The sequence below is a fragment of the Caretta caretta genome, chromosome 24 (assembly GCF_965140235.1).
Source record: "Caretta caretta isolate rCarCar2 chromosome 24, rCarCar1.hap1, whole genome shotgun sequence".
NCBI classification, from domain to species: domain Eukaryota; kingdom Metazoa; phylum Chordata; order Testudines; family Cheloniidae; genus Caretta; species Caretta caretta.
In genome coordinates this window covers 5,218,565-5,240,312 of record NC_134229.1, presented here as the reverse complement: position 1 = coordinate 5,240,312, position 21,748 = coordinate 5,218,565, and the positions used below count along the sequence as shown (strand labels likewise).

The following is a 21,748-nucleotide window of genomic DNA, read 5'->3' as shown; positions in this document are numbered from 1 at the left end:
GGCTCCCTGCACCCCGCCGGCGCCGGGCTCAGCTGTGCCAGCCCCCCCGGGGCCATGCAGCCCCCTCGGGCTCCGCACAGCCCGCCGAAGAGACGGGCACCGGCGGCAGCCAGCTCAGCCCCTGCTCGCCGCGCTGGGGAGCGCGCCCCGTCTTCCCCTGGATCGACCAGCCCCTCCGAATCTACCGGCCCCTCCGAATCTACCAGCCCCTCTGAATCTACCGGCCCCTCTGAATATACCAGCCTCTCCGCCTCTGAATCTACCAGCCCCTCTGAATATACCAGCCCCTCCGCCTCTGAATCTACCGGCCCCTCTGAATATACCAGCCTCTCCGCCTCTGAATCTACGAGCCCCTCTGAATATACCAGCCTCTCCGCCTCTGAATCTACCAGCCCCTCTGAATATACCAGCCTCTCCGCCTCTGAATCTACCAGCCCCTCTGAATATACCAGCCTCTCTGCCTCTGAATATACCAGCCCTTCTGAATATGCCAGTCCCTCAACCTCAGCATATGGATCTACTTCTGAATATACCAGTTCCTTTGCCTCTGGATATGCAAGCTCCCCTGCTGCCAGGAATACAAACACACCTGACTATGCAAGCCCTGGTCTCTCTGGGTATGCAACCTCCTCTGGGTATGGGAACCCTGCTGCCCGTGGGTACAAAAACCACACCACATCTGGCAATGCAAACCCCACAACATCTGGCTATGCCAGCTCGCCTGCCTCTGGATATTCTAAGCCGTCTGAATATCGGAACCTGTCCACCCTAGACTATGAAACCCCTACAAGACACTCAGGGCTTGTGAGGTTCAGCACGTGTAACACCCTCAGAAGGTGCAAGGGGGATTGTATGTGCTGGAGTGATAAGAAAAAGCAATAAAGACCCAGTGGAATATACGCGTGACCCTTTAAAGGGCAGGTGTCTTAAGGCTTGGCATCTTGTGTGTGCTTAAACTGGGGTTTGACTCAGGCAGTGACCTTCTGAGCAAATGAAAAAATATTTCTAGAGCGCCTGATTGAAATGTGAAAGGGGACATTGTCAGGGTTACAAAAATGATGCAGTAAATAAAAGCCACAAATATCCTATACCTGGGTGCCAGTAATGCTTCAGATTATTCAAACAGAGTTGTAAAACCATCTAATTCACTTTCCACCGCAGATGTGGTTTGCTTTATTATCTTGCACTTCACTCATCAGGGCAAATGGAAACAGATTAAGGCCCTGTTGCTGCAGGCAGATCCTATGGTGATGAGGCTGTGCATGGATAGAACTAATTATTATCATTTGTATCAAGGTAGCACATAGAGGCCCTGACTCAGATCAGGGCTGCATTGTGTTGGGTGCTTGCTAGATGCATAGTCAGAGACACACCGTGGCCCACTCTTCCCATTTTACAGAAGGGAGCTGAAGCACAGAGAGCTTAAGTGATTTTCCCAAGGTCACCCAGGGAGAAAGTGTCAGAGTTAGGCCTTGACCCTACATCACCTGAGTCCCAGGTCAATCTCTTAATTACAAGGTTAGGATTGGGCTTTAGGAGACCATTTCTGCAACTTGTTTTGTGCAGGACACCTTTGTGATGTCAATGGGACTCCAGATCTTCTACTGGGATCCCATATCAGGGGCTTAATCAGTTTCACTTTTGTTTCTAGCCAATGTCTTGTCAGTTTCACCTCCCTCCCTCCCACAGGCTGTAGGAAAAGGCTGCAGTGTTTGAGTTGCAGGGGACTGTTCGCATCCAAGCACAATAGAAGTTATACAAATAAAAATAAATTCTCTGTTAATTTAGGTTTTGTAAAACTTTTTTTTCTTGTATTTATGTTAGCTGACACTGAGATGACTGGGCCTGATGTACTGAAACCAATTGGCTTCAATGGACTGTTTCGGTTCAGGCCCCGAACGTCTTATGAAATAACACCTTGTGATGACCTAAGAGCTAATCATCTGAATCCAAACCTTCTGGAACCTTGGAGGGTGCAAGGGTTCAAAAATCCCAATTCTATGGTTTCTAACCACTGCTAAGCCACAGAGAGCGAAACTCCTTCGTTCTAGGAGCGAGATCCTTTAATCATGGCCTTAGGAGAGAACTCAAATGAGGATGTTCCCTCTCCCATTAAAGTCCATGGGATCATTCATGCAAGTAAATTCACAGATGTGTTTAAGTGTTTGCAGGACTGGGGCCTTTATGCATGAAATGTTAAGGTTCTTAAACAAGTCAATGAGCAGTTAGAGCCTGTAGGGGGGCAGTCACCCTGCTCCAGCTTGGAAAGAGTTAAAAGCCGGCCCTTGGAGAGGCCTGGGGCTGAAAGCAGCCAGGGAGGCTGATGGGGTAGGCAGTGCAGATGAGGCCACACCCAATTAGGGTCCAGCTGGCCCTGATAAAAGGGCTGGGAGCTAGGTAGGGGTAGTCTCACTCCAGTAGTGGAGCAGGAAGGACCTGGCTAGAGAAGGGTATCTCAAACAGAGCAGTCCTGGGGGACTCTGGTCAGGTGAGTCCCCAGGCTGAGGCTGTGCTAAAAGGGCCTGTGGGGGTACTGAGGCTGCAGCGAGGCCAGGAAAAGACAGCAGGTCCAAGCCCCTTGCCAATGATGAGCGGTCATTTCAGACTGCAGTTTGCCCCTGAGAAAAGGGGCTAGATGAATACTGGCAGTCGGTCACTGAGGCAAGGTGGAGTTGGGGAATTGGGGTTCCCTGGGGAGTATTCCTTGGTGTGGGGGCATTGGTGCAGGGTAGTACCCTACAGAAGGGGCACTGTGGGCCGGGAGAGACGTGGGGCCTGAACTAAAGGATGCTACCTGAAGAAAGGGAGAAGCAGGTGGCACCAAGTGAGACACTGGTTAGCATGAGGCACTGGGAAGCTGAAAGAGCTAATTCCCAGACCAACCAGCAGGAGGTACCATGCCGGTGAGCGCACCACCATGCTACAGAGCCTGATGCACCATCATCCTGCATCATGTGCAATCATTCACACCAGTGCAAAGCAGGTGAAAAACACGATCAAATCAGCTGAGGGTAGATTTTTATTTTCTCTGTGGGTAAAAATTGCCCCTGTGCAAAGGGTCATGCACCTAAGGGGGTTAAGTAGGACGTAAGTGGTGGATTTCACCAGGACATGGTAGTGCATAGATCCCATGCATGGGGGTGAATTTCACCTGGATTTAGTGCCTCATAGATCCCATGCACAGAGGTGTACTTCATAAGGATTTTGTGGTGCACAGATCTCCCGCACAGAGGGTGCACCTCACCTCTGGCGAGCGCTTGTAGTGTGCAGGGTGCCAAGTAACATCCAGCAGAAAGGGACACACAAAAAAGTTGGGACACCTTGTACAAAACACAGATTTATTTATAATAATATTTTACAGCAAGAAACGGCAACCAAAAGAATGTGAATTTAAAGCAGATGTTACTGCGAATGCCACTTTGAGAATGAAAAAACAGCTATTGCTAACTTTATTATTCGTGTTACGGTCACAGCTCAAGGCTCCAACTGAGATCAGAGGCCCATTGTGCTAGGAGCTGTACGTACACACGGTGAGACATAGTCCCTGCCCCGAAGAGCTCACAATCTAAGGCCCTGATCCTGCACCTCTACTTGTTTATATGGGACCACTGGGGTCCTCACTCAGTTGAGTTTCCCACTGAGGTTTTTCCTGCAGGATTTGGTTACTCTGTTGGTAACTGTTTCCACTGAGTACTCAAGAATGAGATACCACCTCAGCCCACTCCTTCCTCATAGGTGTCTGTATCAACTGACCAGGAGCATCTTGCATGATCATCTTATATCAACTGACCAGGAGCATCTTGCATGCAGCAGAGGTTACAGACAGGAGAGATCATTGCTATTTACAACAGAGTAACACCTGGGCAATAAGTGGTACCTAGCTAAGGTGCCTTTGAAGCAGACCCATTATATATAGTAAAATACAGCACCCCGTTGGAGAGTAGTTTACAGCCAAACTATTGCAAAGCAATGTACAGTGGCGACTGATTGCCAGTTATTTGTACGGTATGCAAAGCCAAACAGCAGTAGAGAAGGAGGGGAAAAAGGCAAGAAAGGAGGGAGGAAAGATATTTGCATTTTATTATTTGTACAGCCATAGCACCCAGGAGCCCCAGTCATGGATCCTGACCCCATGGTGCGAGGTGCTGTACAGAACGACAGTCCTGGCTCCAAAGAGTTTATCCTCTAAATTTGCATTGTGGATTTTTAATGTCAGGAAGGATCACTGTGGTCATCTAGTCTGGCTAATACAAGGCTGGAAGATTGAGCTCAGCCGCTCCTATGCTGAGCTCAACAACTGGTGGAAAGACATCCTGTCTCGTGTCTCAGTCGAAATGAGCTGGGGATTTGGCAAGATGGAGGCTGTTCATCTTGCCGAAGGTGAGGGATGCAGAGGAGAAGGCCCTTGCACCAGTGATGAAGGGACAAAGACGAGGATGATGACCAGGGAGGGGAAGAGGTTGGGGGGAAGTCTGTGGAGGGCTTTGTAGACAGAGAGGAGTAAACATGCCCTGCACCCTGCTATGATACAATGTCTAAGCATCCCTGGTTTACTCAGAGCAGAGCAAAGCCAAGCCTCTGTAATTCACCATCATATGAGTGTGCACATGATGGACTCGAACCTGTGTTTCCTTTGCTGTGGCCAGGGCTCCGGTCTCTCGCCGGGGAGACATCCAGCGGGGTTGGCAGCAGCTCTAGGAGGGGAGCAAACATGATGGGAGCAATTAACGTTGTTTTTAGGTGTTCCAGCTGTGACGCAGAGCAAGGAGTTGCAGTGACTCCTCGCACCGCCGAGGGATCAGGCAGGTGAGCTGGCTGGGCAGCTGATTTCACTAGCTAGCAGTTCTAGCTTCTCTTTCCAAGCTCCCGCTGCTAGGCCACACTTCTTCCAGCTCTACTCAGTACCCGAGCAATGGCCTTATTTCCTTGCTGGGTTCTGTAGAGGAGTTGGTGGGGTGAATTCAGTGCATGATTCCAACCAAACTCCCAATGGACCTACTCCCGACAAACAATCCTGCCCCCATGGCCTGGGAACTGTTCCCACTGCAGCATCACCTACCGTTCCAGGGTCCTCGTTCTCAGTTGGAGGGTTTCATCGTGGTGAGGGCCTGTGAAATCTGATGGAAAAGAGCAACACTCAGCAACGCCCCCAGCGAAAACATTTATTTCCTGTTGATACAAAATATTGTCCATTTGCTTGTATTTTACAGCTCAGTTTCAGTGGAAGACAATGGAGTTATACCCGGCATGAACCTGGCCAGATAAACATAGGAACAGCCGAATGTATCACTCCCAATGTCCACCTAGTCCACACCTGGTCTGTGACAGTGGCCAGCTGCATGGCCAGAGGAAGGTGTAAGAACCTTCCATTTCTTTAGGTCTTCAGAGCAAGCCTGGCTGCCTGACACGGTAGCCAAACCCAACTTCTTGGGGTCAGTTCTGTGGTGACTGGGTGGAATTTAAAAGCCTGTGTTATATGATCTGACCTTAAACTCTATGCATTAAACTCTGTGCAACCCCTGCAGTGGGCAGATGGGGGGGGATTATCTGCCCCCTATGCAGATCTCATGCTGATCTTTAATAGGTCTCAGCTTCAGCCCTGGAGCATGAGATATTCCTTCCAGAATTTGCTGTCATTGATTACGAAAGCTCCATCTACTCCTGATACCTACATAAATGTCCAATCCCTGAGACACACTTAATCCAAACCAGTGGATCATGTCTCATAACATACAGCCCCCATGGCCCATTTTAAGGACTTATACAGGAATAAGAGAACCCAGGTCTCTTGACACCCAGTTCAGCGCTCTATCCACTGGAAGGTGCTGCCTCTGATTTGGTAGCACATTACACCCACTTTGCATAGGCATGCATGCAGAATTGCCACCCCCAAGTGTTCAAAATCCATCAGCCCCCCTAAAATCATGAAATTTAAAATAATAATGAATAATACAGGTTGGGGTTGTTTTTGTTTAGTCTGGGGTTTTTTTATCCTCTAGTGCTCTACTCAATTCATGTTTTCAAAGCTTTTCTTTGCAATCATAAGGGCTAGAACCATTTTAAAAAAAACTTGAGAGCTGAGATTCTCATGCAATCACCTGACTCCAGCAGCTGGGGCTTGAAGAAAAACCCCAAATATCGTAAGACTCGCAGAGCTTTGGACATGCTGCAAAGGATGGCACAATTTGCAGGCCAATGGGGACTCAAGACCTAGCATTGCTTTCTTTATAAGGGATCAATATTTTGTTTTCCTGCTTACTTTTCGATGAACGATGGAGTCTCCCATTCTGCAGGCAGTTGTAGTAGAAAGGATCCGGGTGCAGGTATGTGTTGTTCAAATTGCTAGGAGAACAAAGCAAAGGCACTTTGATATGACAGTGACAGGATAATCAGAAACATGACAGGCTAAATTAAAGCCTGAATTTTCATTTACACTTGGCCCCTTTACGTTGCTGTGGCAATGAGAATTAACACCTAGATCTTCATGTCAAATGCATAAACAAAAAAACTCTGTAGAACCCGAGCTACGGTTGCTCTCATTGGTCATTTCTCATTTTTCAAACCATAAAAAAATAAGAAATACCAAGGCAAGGTTTTAATTGTTAATTTCTCTGCGTAATGAAACATCAAGACTCATGTATTTTACCTTCACTAAATCACACCCCATCCTTGACTCCAATCAGAATACCAATTACAATTATTTTTACACGCTCTTGGGGTTGTTATGTATCTTTTATCTAATAGGATATGTAATTTTAGCTAATATCAATTATAATTTTTATACCTGTTTTATCCCTTCATTTTGAGTCTTATAAGTGTGGGAACTATCAGTGCTTAAAGTGGGCTGAAAAAGTGTGTGTGGGGGGGGTCTACTGTAGTCTGGGAGCACCCACTTTGATAAAATGGTGCTTGACGTGCACCGCATGGTAACCCCTCTCTCCACACGTTAAGAAATGGTAACTACTATATTACAATCCCTGTTATCATATTTTTCCATCAGTGTTGTGATGGGTGCGCTAGGCATTTGCTGCCCCCTACTGGAGACCCCACTGCCTTGGTGCAACCCCCTCAAAGAAGGCATCCTTTTGAAGAAAAAGAGCAGTGAATTCAGACCTCCAAGAACTGCCTAGAGAGGCCACCCATCGTCAGTTGCTGGTAGGACCAACAAGAATTGGTACTCCACTGGCTAGAAAGGCCAGGAGCAGGCAAAAGCCAATCAGAGCCCAGCATGGAAGATAAAAAGGGCTAGTTGCTTCTTATAGGGGCACTGGGACAGAGAAGGAAGGATCTCTCCTGTTATTTTTTTTGTTTTGTTTTGTTTTGTTTTTAACCCAAGAAACCAGTCCCAGGATAGGCCCCTAACCATCTTCCTAGTCATTCTTTCCCTGGCCACTGGAGAGTGCTGCTCCCCACAGTGGGGAATAGAATCCAGGAGTCCAGGCTCCTTGTCCATTGCAGTAACTAGCAGACAATGCTGGGGCTATCTTTGACTTCACCATTTTGGTTGGGCCACTGAAGGACTCTAATTCTTATGTTACGAAATTAAAGGCCAGGCGGCCATCTTGAGTCAGACATCGATTTCTTGCTATTAAATTAAGGCACATTTGCTTTGCAAGATGGCTCAGGTGAACCCGGGACAAGTGTATCTACAATTATGCATCACTTAGGTTAACATACAACGTGGACACTAAACTTTGTGTTTCTCTGAGAGCCTGTCAAGGCCGCCTCAGTCGTCTTGTGAAATTTGTATCATAATGCATCATCACTGAGTGTCTTTATGGTTACACCACTTCATGATGCAATGTCCCGGTGTACCATCAGTGTCACAACTTCACGCTGAACCATTTTCTAGGGCAGTTTTACCAGCCAGCACCTAGTTTGCGTCTCTCTCTTTTACCCACCTATTAGCCTGGGGCTGGTTGTGATATTCTGAAGCCATGGTAGCGCTGTTGAGCTCCTCGCAGCGATTGTACGCTAGCACCAGGTGGCAGCGTGGGTCTCTGCGATCTAGCATGGATCCTTCTGCCAGGACCGTTGTCTGTGCAGCACCCACCTCTTCAAAGAAGAAGTTTAAAGGGTTGGGCATTAAATTATTCATTATAATTATTACTTATCAGATATATTGCATTTTTTATCAGCATATCTCAAAGCGCTTTATGAAAGACATCAGTATCATTATCCCCATTGTATTGATGGGGAAACTGAGGCACAGAGCGGGGAAGTGATTTGCCCAAGGTCACCCAGTAGCAGAGCTGGTAACAGAACCCAGGAATTTTGTGCCTAAGGCCCTGGATTTGGGACTCAGGAGAGCTGGGTACAAATCCTGGCTCTGACACGGACTCTGTGTGTGACCTTGAGCAAGTCCCTTATATTTCTCTGTGCTGTAACTTGCCATTTGTAAAATGGAGATAATCCTTTAAAGAGACGAGGTGAGTGATGGAATAGCTTTTATCGGCCCAACTTCAGTAGGGGAGAGAGACAAGCTTTCGAGCCACACAGAGCTCTTCTTCGGGTCTGGGAAAGGAACTCCCAGCATCACAGCAAAATGCCAGGTGGAACAGATTTGTTTAGTATAAACAGTTAGCTCATATTGTAAGGGACCATTAAAACTTCTGCAGTCATAGGATAAAAAGAGGAAGTTAGTGGGTTACAGATGGTTGTAATAAGCCATAAATCCAGTGTCTCTGTTCAGTCCATGATTTTCCATGTCTAGTGGAGTTAGGAATTTAAGCTCCCAGGCTTGTCTTTTGAAAGTGGTGTGCAGGTTTCCTTTGAGAATGAGGACTGATAGTGATAGACAGTGATCACTCTATATCTGCGACGCTAGGAGTACCTTTCCCAGACCTGAAGAAGAGCTCTGGGTCAGCTCGAAAGCTGGGCTCTATCACCACCAATAAAAGCTATTACCTCCTCCACCTTGTCTCGCTAACATCCTGGGACCGACACGGCCACCACTACGCTCCGTATAATAATCCTCTGTCATTTAGATATACGTTCTTCAGGGCTGGGACTCCCTGTGCAGGAGGTCAGACTAGATGATCATGCTGGTTCCGTCTGACCTTCAAGTCTATGAGAACAGGGCTTAGATCTCAGCTGGGACCTCGACATGTCGCTGTCGTACCAAACGTTATTCCAATCCACCCAGCCTCTTACCTGAAGACCTGTAACTTGGTCCTTGCAGAGGCTGCCTCCCTGTGTGCTGCGAGCCGCCCCATGCTCTTTGCTGTGGAGAAGGTCTCAGATGCATGGAAGTACCCAGCACAGACTCATATTGCTCCTCTGTGGTCTCTGCTGGGGGGACGTGCTTCACGAAGGACCTGTTATAGCCACAGAGAAGAAGGTTGGCCTTCCGGTTAAGGTACTGACCGTGTCCAACAAGACAGGAAAGGAAGGGGAAAGACCCCCACAGTGATGGGTGTCATATGGTCCATTCTGTCCTACTTACGAATTGCTTCCCTGGTGCAATGGCTGGGGCCTGTTCCCATGCCCCTGGTGCAGTGTCGTGGAAAATCGGACCTGACTGGAGGTCTGTAACTTCCCAGGAAAGTGCTTCTGTGCAAAGAGATAGAGAGAGTCAGGTCTAGAAACTACAGCATTGGGAGCGGTAGAGAGATCCACCTCGATGGAATAAATAGATAGATAGATGGGTGTGTATGGGGATAGACAGACAGATAGAAGTGTGTCAATAGGATAGATAGATAGATCAATCTCAGGAAAAGCAAAGAAACCTCTTTTCCTTGTTTAGGGATACAGCTGAAGTGGCCAATCTGCTCTGTATTGTCTCTTGTTACTTGACCTCGCTGATCTGGTAGTATTTTTCACCCGCTTTTTACTGGTGTAAATAACTGCACAAGGTGCAGGGCAGGGAAGAATCAGGCCCTGAGTATTTACTCTCTAGTGTTCTCCACTAACAATCCAGACCCCTGCAGAACATCAGCATTACGAGCCATTACTGTCGACTAGTGACCACAGTGGTCCCTTCTGGTCTTATAGTCTAAGACTCCATGCCGAATTTCTCAGTATGGGGAGCACTAGAAGGAAGTTCTCGGGGACATTCAAAGGTCCCTTTAGTCTTCATCGAATCACAAGCATTAAAGATGGAAAATACAGTCGCGCTTTTGAACCGCTTGGCCGACATCTCTTCTCTGTTACAGCCATGCAATCTTATACGGCAGTGGGCTTGCACGGCTGTCACCGAGAGCAGATTTTGCATTAAATCCCCTGGTCTACCCCCTCCTCCACACTCTGGCTTGGCCAAGGTAGGGGTGTTTGCTGAAGCATATTCTGCAGCACTGTGAGGTTTTTTGGCCTTGATTCCATAGATTCCTACAGGACTACTCAGGTGAGTCAGGGATGCAAACCCAGGCCGAAAGGGATCCAAGTGATGGGGCTTCCCCAACGTCCCTGGCAGGACAATTCCATTAAATGTTCACCGTGGGGCCCATAAGGCTTGGGCAGGGGCGGTAAATGCTGCAGCAAAAGGCTACCTTCCGGGCTTTGGCTCTATTACTGAATAACGCAGAGCTCAGTGGATTTAAAACCCCCGCCGAGGACAGAATCAAAGATGTGACGTGGGGAAGAGACGCTCACAACAGCCTTGTTCCAGCTGCAGCTGCATCCCCTGCCTGACAGCGGCACCGCGAGGAAGGACGGCCCAGTGGTTAGGGCACTAGCCTGGCACTTAGAAGACCTGGATCCAGTTCCCTGCACTGCCTGTGGGCTGCTCTGACCTATGCTCTGCTCCCTGTGGGCCAAGGGAAGCAGAGAGAAGAGCTAGAGCACAGTGCTCTCTCGCCATGCCCCAATCTGCCCCCATTGGTGGCATCGTGTTGTGCCCTTATGCCTTAGCTCTGCCCCGCCTGGAGGTTTTCAGGGGGCTGTTTTGGCCAACTTTATGCAGCCACCACAGCACACGGAGCCTTCATGCATTTGAGAGTCAAGCCTCAAAAACGTACCAGGGTCAGCCACGCAGACCCACCGGGGACTGCTGCTCTAAACACCCTGCGCCTGCTGATCACGCAGAGCAGGTCTAATTTAGGTTCCCAGAGGCCAAGGGGAAGCTGTTCATTACTCACCAGAGGTGCAGCCGCGGCTATCCCGGCCCCGTGGGAGAAGCGGCTGTTCAGGGAGAGCTGGTACTGGATGGCATCCGTGAGCTTGTTGACAATCCGCTCCTGGGCCGTTTCGGGGACGTCCTGCCGGGAAGCGGAAGATGGCCCTGTTAGACCGAACTGGGAGGCGGGGTGGCCGGTGCTACAATTCTGCACGTGGGTCTGGGTCGCCAGTCTGACTAAATCATGGTACAGTCGCGCTTTTGAACCACTTGGCCCGCACGTTGCTTTCCTAGCTGTGATCCCCATTCAAGCGAGAATCGTTTGGATGAATGAATAATATCCCATTTCGCCCAGGCCTGAGGCTCTCCAAAAACTTTACAAGCATAATAAAAGCCTCACACCCTCCCCCACTGATCCATCTGGTCAGTATCGTTATTTCCATTCTACCCTGGGTCACTGGCACCTGCGATTGGACCCCGGGACTTTAAAGCACAAGTCGCTGCTGCCTGAGCTAAAAGACCTTGCTCCATTCGCGAAGGCCGTAGCAGGCTCGTCCTCTGTATATGGCCCAGCCGCCACTTGAGGAGGACAGAGCAGCTCATTACAAGGGCGCAGACACCCCGAATCGCCCAGCCAGGGCCTTAATCCTGACAGACGGTGGCCATTGGCTTTAGGGTCCGGCTCCAAGCCCAGGGCCGGGCTGGGAATGGAACCCAGCAGGCTGGCGTGCCAGTCCTGGGGTCTAACCACTAGACAACGCTCCCTCCCGGCTCTGCAGCACAGACATCAAGGGCCTCATTCTCACTGACAGAGAAGCTTCTGAACACCAGGGGCCGTCCAGCCAGCGTGGTAATCAAGGGCTTTACGGTCAATGTGAATCAAGCCCTAGGTGGGGTGTGGATTGGTCTATGCCCCCAGACGCCTTACCCGGCATTTAGAGAGCAACGTTAGTGCCTCCTTGTAATGCAGAATCGCCTTCTCGGGGTCTCCTAAGTGGAAGCGGGCAGCTCCTAGCCCTTCACAAGCCTGCCACTGCCCAGGCAGGTCATCTGGACACAGAGGGGGAGACGGGGTCAGAAGAGAGAGCAGTAGAGTGAGGAGATCAGCCCTTGCCATCAGACGTCACCCCGGCATTCCCTAGTGCTGTGCCAGCCCATTGCTGCTGTGCCGACTCCGGGGGAAGAGCAGCACCAACCCAGTGACCACTTCTTTTAGCTTCCTTGGCGGCCTCCCGCCCAAGGGCTGATTCAGCCTGAACCTGCTTAGCTTGAGAGGGCTGCTAAGATAACAGAACTGAGCAGCGCGGGCTGTTACCAGGCCCCCAGCACGCTCCTAGGGAGAAAAACCTGCCCACAGGCTAGGGGTGGCGAACACCCCATCCTGAGCCACGGCTCCCCTTACCCGAATCCTTGAAGGCCTGCATAGAGTGCAGATAGTTCTCCCCCGCAGCCTCGTGGTCCCCCAGCTGGCTGAATGCATAGGCCAAGTTGCCAAAACACTGACCTTGAGCCTTTCTGTTCCCCAGCATACCTGGAAACAGACAAACATGTCCCCTTTCAGAGCTGGTTTCCCTGGGTCACGCTGGGTACGTCTACACTGCAATCGGGAGGTGTGCCTGCAGCTCATGTGGGCACACCTGAATTAGCTTTGATCTAGTCCGCTCAAGGGACGATGCAGCAGCAGCTCATGGCATCCCAGGCTGTGCGCTGGATAGGCTGCACCATGGACCCTGGGGGGATTGCATTCGGGAAGTTGGCCCATGCCGCCGTCCCTGCGGACACAGACACACTGCTGTTAAAGTGTGTGGACACTTGGCTGCCTTTGCTAGTGCTGCACTTATTGGCAAAATGAGTAGTAGGCATCCCAGTGTCCCCTGCGCCACCGTTTGGCCCACGGTCTATGTGGGACTTTTTTGCAGTGTATCATGGGATAGCAACCCCCCCCCCCCAGGGAAATTTTGGTCGCTTGAGGTCAAGTTTCCATAATTCCCTTTGCTCCATCCCAAGGATAGTTTTTAAAAATCACAAAGCCTATTTAACTTGTGGAACTCACTGCTATAGGACAGTGAGGACACGATTTTAAAAAGGACTAGGCATTTATCATCCATGATTATATTAGATAAGAAAAATAAATTATTTGGGTTATATACACTCATGCTTCAGCTACGTGTCTCATCACTAACTGAATCGGCTAGGAAGAGACTTTCTGGTTATTCTATAATTGTCCACGAGGTTTTTTTACTCCTTCCTCCGAACCAGTGGGTCCTAGCCATGGGTCAGATACCCTGTGACAATGTATTTGTTCCTAGGGTGTTCTAACTGCCAACATCAATGAGCCAGAGACCATCAATGCTGCATCAGCTCAGAAGTGAACACCAGCTACAGAAGTCCTGTGAGCGTCTGCTGTGTCCCATTGTCTGCATGTCAAAGAGAAAGGCACATGGGGGGAGGAGAGGGGTGCTGTTTAATTTGGGGTATCCAAGATGGGTGACATCACTCTCCATGCTGAATGAGTAGCCGGGGGGAGAGGGGGTGTGCTGTTAACGGATGGAAGACAAAATGTTATTGGTCTCCTTCTCCTTTTTATAGTCTAGCGCCCACAGAAGGTTCTAGACTGAGAGGCCCAGAGACCAAAATTCTCCTTCTAGTGTTCATGAAAGGTTTTAGATGGAGAGTCCCAGAGCCTTTGATTCCAGCACCCTGCGTTCCCCAGCCCCGCTGCTACCTACCGTGCAGCAAAGCCGCTCTCTGGTGGAACCCCAGAGCCACGCCAAAGTTCTCCAAGGTGTTGTGGGCAGCGCCCAGGTTCTGCAGCACCATGGCTTCCTTGCGCTGGTCTGCCTGGTCGGCTTGGCAGAGCGGGAGGGCTTTCTCGAAGCTTTCGGCTGCCAGGGAGAAGACCTTGAGCTGGGCGTAACTGAGGCCCATGTCGTTGTAGACCTTGCCTGTAGAGTGAGAGAGAGAACTGGGTTGTGGTCTTGGGTTCTCAGATGAAAGGTCGGAAGACAAGTGAAAGCGGCACAAACTCAGACTTCAGATGCATGACTAAGTGAGCAGCATAAACCAAATGACCTTATCAGAGAAGTTAAGAGTCAGGAACGACCGACTGGTCCATCCCGCTGGATGGTTCCTCACAGTACAAACATCCCTGACTAACTATCACTGGAGCTACTCTAGCCATGGCCCATTGGGTCCTCTGCTGAAAGGAGACAACTAACGTCAACTTTGTTGGGGGCTTCTGTGATGTGGTGAGTGGCCTGTGGAACACTCAGACCCACCAAGCCCTGTTGGGTAGAGGCCCCCAAGCGGCTACTCTCTTCTTACTCTCCTTACCAACCTTGTTACTCTTCCCATATGAAAAGAGCCACTATGTGCTTTGGCCTAAACAACTTTGGTTTGAGAGAAAGAGAGAGAAGGTGCAGGCACAGTGTGTGTGGCTCCTTCACCGCAAGCTGCATCCGGACGGGACATAAAGCGGCAGCAGAGAGCTCCTAGGAATTTACTGTGCCATACAAAGGAAACCGCATTCACACCAGCTACCCAGATCTGTACCGGGTTTGATCCGTAGCCTGCAGCCTCCGTGAGGGAGAGCACAGCATGTGTGTCTCCTCTGTAACATGGTGCGCTTCCAGAGACACAAAATGGCGCCTGCCTCCAGCTAGGTTCCTAGGAATGTAAAAGTGCCTTACAAAGAAAGGACAGGGCCGGGCACTATGGGCTTGTTATGGGCTTGAACCACCGAGCTGCAGCTCGCATGGCATGGTGGTCCCAAACCACCCAGCCTGTCCTCTTACCCAGCAAGGCTTTGTTTGGGATGTTCTCGCACAGCAGCTGGCATTTGTTCAGCACCTCGATGATCTCCCCTGCCCCGTACCACCGGCTCTGCAGCATGTAATTACTGGCCTCAGCCAGGGCCACCGCGGCACCTTCTAGCTTCTCAGCCGCGGCGTAGGCCTGCCCGGCTTCCTGGAAACACTGGGCTGCCCGGGAAGGGTCCTGCATCCCCAAATAACAGTAGCCCATCTTCATATAGGCGCCGGCCTGGTTGCCAGCCTGGGCTGGGCAGTAGCGACCCAAGGCCTTGCGGAAATGCTCCAGGGCCTTAGGGAAGTCCTGTAGCCCCTCATGGGCCACCCCTATGTTAAAGTAAAGGTCCCCCAAGTGCTCCCCAGCCTCCCCCTCCTTGGGCTGGGACTTGAGTAGGAACTCCAGGCCCTTTTCTGGCTTCCCGGTCTCCACATAGGCCGCCCCCAGGTTGAAGGCACAGGCCTTCTGGACCTGCGTGTTCGGGGTTTCCAATGACAAGAGAAAGGCCTTCTTGAAGCAGGCCAAGGCCTCCTGAGCCTCCCCAAGCAACAGGGCCCGGTGGCCTGCCTTGGTGAGGCCTGCAATCTCAGATTGGCTCTTCAGAGGCTTGTCTCCTCCCTCCCCGGCCTCCCCAGGGGCCTTGGCTTTCTCCTTCCATTTCTTCTTCTTGGAGGCCAGAGGCGCGGGGGGATCTGGGTCCACAGGTGGATCTTCTGACCCAGTGGATTCTATCGAAGCCATCAACGGTTCTGGCGATAACGGGACATGGAGGACCTGCAGAAGACAAGAGGAGGGGTCACACAGATGGGTCCACACAGGACTGATCCAACATGGGAGTCTTCCCACTGACTACAGTGGCTGTTGACTCAGACCCAAAAGTAACACTAGGTTAGCCTCTAGTCAGGCCACTGCTCCAGTCCACCATTATCCCCCTCACATCTGTGTGGTATATTTCATTGCATGGCTGCAATCACCAGCATTTCCTTGCAGGCAATCGCTCCCACAAGCAGCACGTGAGGAGGGAAAGGTCTAACAAGAGCCAATGGCCGGAAGTTGAAGCTAGACAAATTCAGACTGGAAATCAGGTGTAAATTTTTGACAGTGAGGGTAATTAGCCACTGGAACAATTTACTAAGGGTCGTGGTGGATTCCCCATCGGTGACAATTTTCAAATCAAGACTGGATGTCTTCCTAAAAGGTCTGCTCTAGGAATTATTTTGGGGAAGTTCTCTGGCCTGTGTTACACAGGAGGGCAGAGAATCATAGAATCATAGAATCATAGAATATCAGGGTTGGAAGGGACCCCAGAAGGTCATCTAGTCCAACCCCCTGCTCAAAGCAGGACCAATTCCCAGCTAAATCATCCCAGCCAGGGCTTTGTCAAGCCTGACCTTAAAAACCTCTAAGGAAGGAGATTCTACCACCTCCCTAGGTAACGCATTCCAGTGTTTCACCACCCTCTTAGTGAAAAAGTTTTTCCTAATATCCAATCTAAACCTCCCCCACTGCAACTTGAGACCATTACTCCTCGTTCTGTCATCTGCTACCATTGAGAACAGTCTAGAGCCATCCTCTTTGGAACCCCCTTTCAGGTAGTTGAAAGCAGCTATCAAATCCCCCCTCATTCTTCTCTTCTGCAGGCTAAACAATCCCAGCTCCCTCAGCCTCTCCTCATAACTCATGTGTTCCAGTCCCCTAATCATTTTTGTTGCCCTTCGCTGGACTCTCTCCAATTTATCCACATCCTTCTTGAAGTGTGGGGCCCAAAACTGGACACAGTACTCCAGATGAGGCCTCACCAATGTCGAATAGAGGGGAACGATCACGTCCCTCGATCTGCTCGCTATGCCCCTACTTATACATCCCAAAATGCCATTGGCCTTCTTGTCAACAAGGGCACACTGCTGACTCATATCCAGCTTCTCGTCCACTGTCACCCCTAGGTCCTTTTCCGCAGAACTGCTGCCTAGCCATTCGGTCCCTAGTCTGTAGCTGTGCATTGGGTTCTTCCGTCCTAAGTGCAAGACCCTGCACTTATCCTTATTGAACCTCATCAGATTTCTTTTGGCCCAATCCTCCAATTTGTCTAGGTCTTTCTGTATCCTATCCCTCCCCTCCAGCGTATCTACCACTCCTCCCAGTTTAGTATCATCCGCAAATTTGCTGAGAGTGCAATCCACACCATCCTCCAGATCATTTATGAAGATATTGAACAAAACCGGCCCCAGGACCGACCCTTGGGGTACTCCACTTGATACCGGCTGCCAACTAGATATGGAGCCATTGATCACTACCCGTTGAGCCCGACAATCTAGCCAGCTTTCTACCCACCTTGTAGTGCATTCATCCAGCCCATACTTCCTTAACTTGCTGACAAGAATACTGTGGGAGACCGTGTCAAAAGCTTTGCTAAAGTCAAGAAACAATACATCCACTGCTTTCCCTTCATCCACAGAACCAGTAATCTCATCATAAAAGGCGATTAGATTAGTCAGGCATGACCTTCCCTTGGTGAATCCATGCTGGCTGTTCCTGATCACTTTCCTCTCATGCAAGTGCTTCAGGATTGATTCTTTGAGGACCTGCTCCATGATTTTTCCAGGGACTGAAGTGAGGCTGACTGGCCTGTAGTTCCCAGGATCCTCCTTCTTCCCTTTTTTAAAGATTGGCACTACATTAGCCTTTTTCCAGTCATCCGGGACTTCCCCGGTTCGCCACGAGTTTTCAAAGATAATGGCCAATGGCTCTGCAATCACAGCCGCCAATTCCTTCAGCACTCTCGGATGCAACTCGTCCGGCCCCATGGACTTGTGCACGTCCAGCTTTTCTAAATAGTCCCTAACCACCTCTATCTCCACAGAGGGCTGGCCATCTCTTCCCCATTTTGTGATGCCCAGCGTAGCAGTCTGGGAGCTGACCTTGTTAGTGAAAACAGAGGCAAAAAAAGCATTGAGTACATTAGCTTTTTCCACATCCTCTGTCACTAGTTTGCCTCCCTCATTCAGTAAGGGGCCCACACATTCCTTGGCTTTCTTCTTGTTGCCAACATACCTGAAGAAACCCTTCTTGTTACTCTTGACATCTCTGGCTAGCTGCAGCTCCAGGTGCGATTTGGCCCTCCTGATTTCATTCCTACATGCCCGAGCAATATTTTTATACTCTTCCCTGGTCATATGTCCAACCTTCCACTTCTTGTAAGCTTCTTTTTTATGTTTAAGATCCGCTAAGATTTCACCATTAAGCCAAGCTGGTCGCCTGCCATATTTACTATTCTTTCGACTCATCGGGATGGTTTGTCCCTGTAACCTCAACAGGGATTCCTTGAAATACAGCCAGCTCTCCTGGACTCCTTTCCCCTTCAAGTTAGAAGATGATCACAATGGTCCCTTCTGGAAGGAATCTACACATTCATAGAATATCAGGGTTGGAAGGGACCTCAGGAGGTCATCTAGTCCAACCCCCTGCTCAAAGCAGGGCCAATCCCCAACTAAATCATCCCCGCCAGGGCTTTGTCAAGCCTGACCTTAAAAACCTCAAAGGAAGGAGATTCCATCACCTCCCTAGGTAACCCATTCCAGTGCTTCACCACCCGCCTAGTGAAATTTTTTTTCCTAATATCCAACCATTGATGTATACAGGGTGCAGATTCAACACCAAGCTCCAAGTGCAGCCAACGTCTAATTCATGGGAGATGAGAGGAATTTTTCCCAGGCCTGGGGTCGTGGTGCGAAGGAGGGACTATCCCATAGCAGCCTTCTGCTGGTTTCCTCTAAAGCTGTTGGTGTTCGAGACAGGATAGTGGCCTAGATGGACCCCCTGGTCTGATCAATTCCTAAGTTCCTAGCCATGATGGCTAATATTTTGCCATTCACCATGCTGCCTCTGCTGCATATGGGGCCAAATGCAGCCCCTGGGATACTTGATGTATTTCTGAAAGCCCCTGCTCCTAGAGTCAGGGGATGACATGACAAGCTCAGCTTTCATTTTTTCAAAAATAATTAAGTTTCTAGATCTTACAGTTGAAGAGAAAAAGCTTGAAAACATGACCTGGGCACAGCCCTAGAGACTATTAAAAAAAAAGTCCAAAAGGAAAATAAAAAGAGCCTAAATTGTATTATTATTTAAAATCTCATGATTTCGGGGGAGGCTTTTGAACCCTTGGGGTTAGTCTTACTGCTGCTAAATCACCAGAGTTTACAGCACAGCTGAGTTATCCGTGCATTGAATCTTGGATCACTGGTTGCTGTGTTAGCATTTCCTGCCTACCCATGTGTGGCGTAGCTGAGCAAGGGTGGCTCCAGGGACGTCCTGACTTTGATGCTTTTAAAATTTCGATCAGACCTGCAAGAATCATACTGACCTGGCAGGGCTCAGGTACCAGGGTGATTGGGAAACATGTCAAAGTGGAGTTAACAACAGCGTTTAAGGGGCTGGAAGATCAATTAAAAAAACTAAATATACCTAGTTTAGCTAGATGGAGACTCAAATGGAGAGACAGCGGTATCTGTTTACACTCTGTTCTGGGCCTGATTCTCATTCGCATTACAGCTCCTTTACACTGCTCTGGCAGCGTGAAGGGGCTTAAAGTGGGTGCAACTCTTTACACTGCCAAAGTGATGTAAAGGGGCCTTAGTGTAAATGGGAATCAGAGCCCTAATTATACAGAACATCAACATTCTGAGTTCCTTAATCTTTCTGCTCCCTCTGCAGATTCCTATTTGAATCGGGGTGAGGAGGGGACATGGAGGGCCTGTGGAAGACAAGAGGAGGGGTGTAGCTTATGGCACAGTAACTGAGGGAATATAGCCTGCAGGTTAATAGTCCTGCATCTGCCACTGACTTGCCAGGTGACACTGGGTGAGTCACTTAACTTTGTGGGGGTAGATTTTCAAAGACACAACTCCCATTGGATTTAGGTGCCTAAATGCCATGAAAAATCTCCCGCTCTGAGCCTCAGTTTTCCCAGCTGCAAACCAGGAATAATCCATAACATTACTTACCTAATGTTTCATGATTGTTTGCAGAGCGTGTCAAAGATCTTAGATGGCAGGTGCAGATCACGGTTCTTATGCCAAAATGCAGGTGGTCTCAAAGAAGCACCCTGAATGGTGCTCAGGAATGTCTAAGGCTCCGTGAAATCATCCTTGGGCCAGGCTGCTTCAATGCCCAACCTTGCAACACACCAGAAAGTTGGAGCTGCGTGCTCTGATCAGACCAGCTCCCTGTGAATTGCACTCAAGCCTGCAACAGGCTGCTCGTGCCTCTGAGTGTTAAGAAAGCGCTAAGGAAATGCACAAAACCCAGGCAGGTGCGCATGCATGGTTCTAGGGAGCTCTGGGGTTCTTCCTCTCGGGAATGCTTTCCGATGATGGCACTTAGGGGTTTGGTTTCTTCTCAATCTCCTTCCGATTGCTTGAGACACATTGGGCCGCCCCATGGCAACCGGCTTCAATAATGCTGGGCCCTCCCCTGCTGGGGCATGTCACCTGATGGATGGTTAAATCAGCCTCTCAGGGCTCTCGGTTAGGGTGGGTGTTTATGAATCACACTTTATGGATTTTAAAGGAATAAAAATTGGGTGAATGGAGCACAGGTGGAAGGTGCCTGATCAAGCGTCCTGGCGACTAGAGTCCTCTTTATTCACAGAAGGGGGACAGCCCTGGTATCGCTTCCCCCGCAGTTGGCTCTTCATGACCCATTCAGTCTTGGAGCCAGCAAAGGAGCCCGTTAGTAAAAATGAGGTGGCTGGTTTTGTGGATTGCTGCGACCCATCGAACTCACGGCACATAAGCAACGGATTTGCCATCAGGAGCTGCTTCCCTGGCATTTGTATGGGAGTTTCAGCTGGGTCTGGCTATTATTCTGGTGCCACTGGAAGGGAGCTGGTAGCTCTTCTCCTGAGACACCATCCGCTGCATAGTTCTGTCTTCAGCCACCATCAAAGGGCATTAAGAGATTTGCACAACGGCCGAGCTCTGTGATCATTTGTATTACATTAGCACGTAGAGGCTCCATCTGAAATCAGGGCCCCACTGGGCAAAGCACAGTGCTGTCTGTAAACACAGTGAGCGACAGGTTCCTGAATCAAAGAGCTTACACTCTATGAGAGAAGACAAAAGGTTGGTGTGGAAACTGAGGCACAGAGCTGCAGTGAGTTGGCCAAGGTCACCCAGCAAGTCAGTGGCAGAGTCAGGAATCAGAGTAACAGCCGTGTTAGTCTGTATTTGCAAAAAGAAAAGGAGGACTTGTGGCACCTTAGAGACTAACCAATTTATTTGAGCATAAGCTTTCGTGAGCTACAGCTCACTTCATCGGATGCGATGAAATGAGCTGTAGATCACGAAAGCTTATGCTCAAATAAATTGGTTAGTCTCTAAGGTGCCACAAGTCCTCCTTTTCTTTTTGCAGAGTCAGGAACAGACCCCTAAATCTCCGGAGCCCCAGGCCACTGGACCACACTGTCTCTCAGTCTAATTGTAGGGCTATTCTCTTCTCCTTCCTTTAGTTTTGGCATCCTGACTTCCAGCACTGGGCAGGGTGTGTGGGGGTTAGGGATATACCCACAGCCCTTGGAGCTGCCGGGTAATTTAGTGTGCAAGCCAACAGGATTAGCATGGGTCACTTAATTAGTGGCTTTTGCAGGGTGTTTTGTAAAACAAAGGAGGCCAACTCCTTGCTCAAGCTCATTCAGATAGGGACATGATGCCTGACAGGTGCGGAAGACAGGCCCCTTTCCAAGTAGACACAAAGAATCACAGGCCAGAGTTAGCCCTGGTGTAACTCCCAGGGCTCCAGTGGAATCAACCCCAGGGATGGATCTAGCCCTGCATTCTGCATTGTTCCAGGTCATGGTTGCATGAACAGCACAAAACAACCTGACAAAGCAGC

General features: G+C 49.7%; 1 protein-coding gene across 2 annotated transcripts; it reads right to left on the bottom strand.

Moving 5' to 3' along the window:
• Window positions 1-3,342: 3,342 nt before the first annotated feature.
• TTC24 (tetratricopeptide repeat domain 24) lies at window positions 3,343-20,265 on the bottom strand. Of its 2 annotated transcripts, XM_048828745.2 has the most exons (12): window positions 19,861-20,265; window positions 14,848-15,634; window positions 13,783-13,998; window positions 12,456-12,584; window positions 11,982-12,103; window positions 11,076-11,195; window positions 9,446-9,552; window positions 9,154-9,317; window positions 7,902-8,055; window positions 6,260-6,342; window positions 5,060-5,117; window positions 3,343-4,694 (listed from the first exon to the last, which is right to left on the bottom strand). In XM_048828745.2, the coding sequence occupies exons 2-12, from the start codon at window positions 15,599-15,601 to the stop codon at window positions 4,592-4,594; spliced, it is 2,010 nt and encodes a 669-aa protein (XP_048684702.2). In that variant the 5' UTR covers window positions 15,602-15,634; window positions 19,861-20,265; the 3' UTR covers window positions 3,343-4,591. The 2 variants fall into 2 exon arrangements, with proteins under 2 accessions (XP_048684702.2, XP_048684703.2); XM_048828746.2 differs by lacking the exon at window positions 3,343-4,694 and having other exon boundaries at window positions 5,083-5,169.
• Window positions 20,266-21,748: the final 1,483 nt, after the last annotated feature.

What these genes read in the sequence shown, in the direction of transcription:
- TTC24 (XM_048828745.2), bottom strand. Translation starts at nt 15,601, where the DNA reads ATGGCTTCGATAGAATCCACTGGGTCAGAAGATCCACCTGTGGACCCA. An exon ending in TAGCCGCGGCTGCACCTCTG is followed by an intron (nt 9,553 to 11,075) that starts GTGAGTAATGAA and finishes CTCTTTGCACAG; the next exon opens with AAGCACTTTCCTGGGAAGTT. An exon ending in TTGCACCAGGGAAGCAATTC is followed by an intron (nt 9,318 to 9,445) that starts GTAAGTAGGACA and finishes TGGCTATAACAG; the next exon opens with GTCCTTCGTGAAGCACGTCC.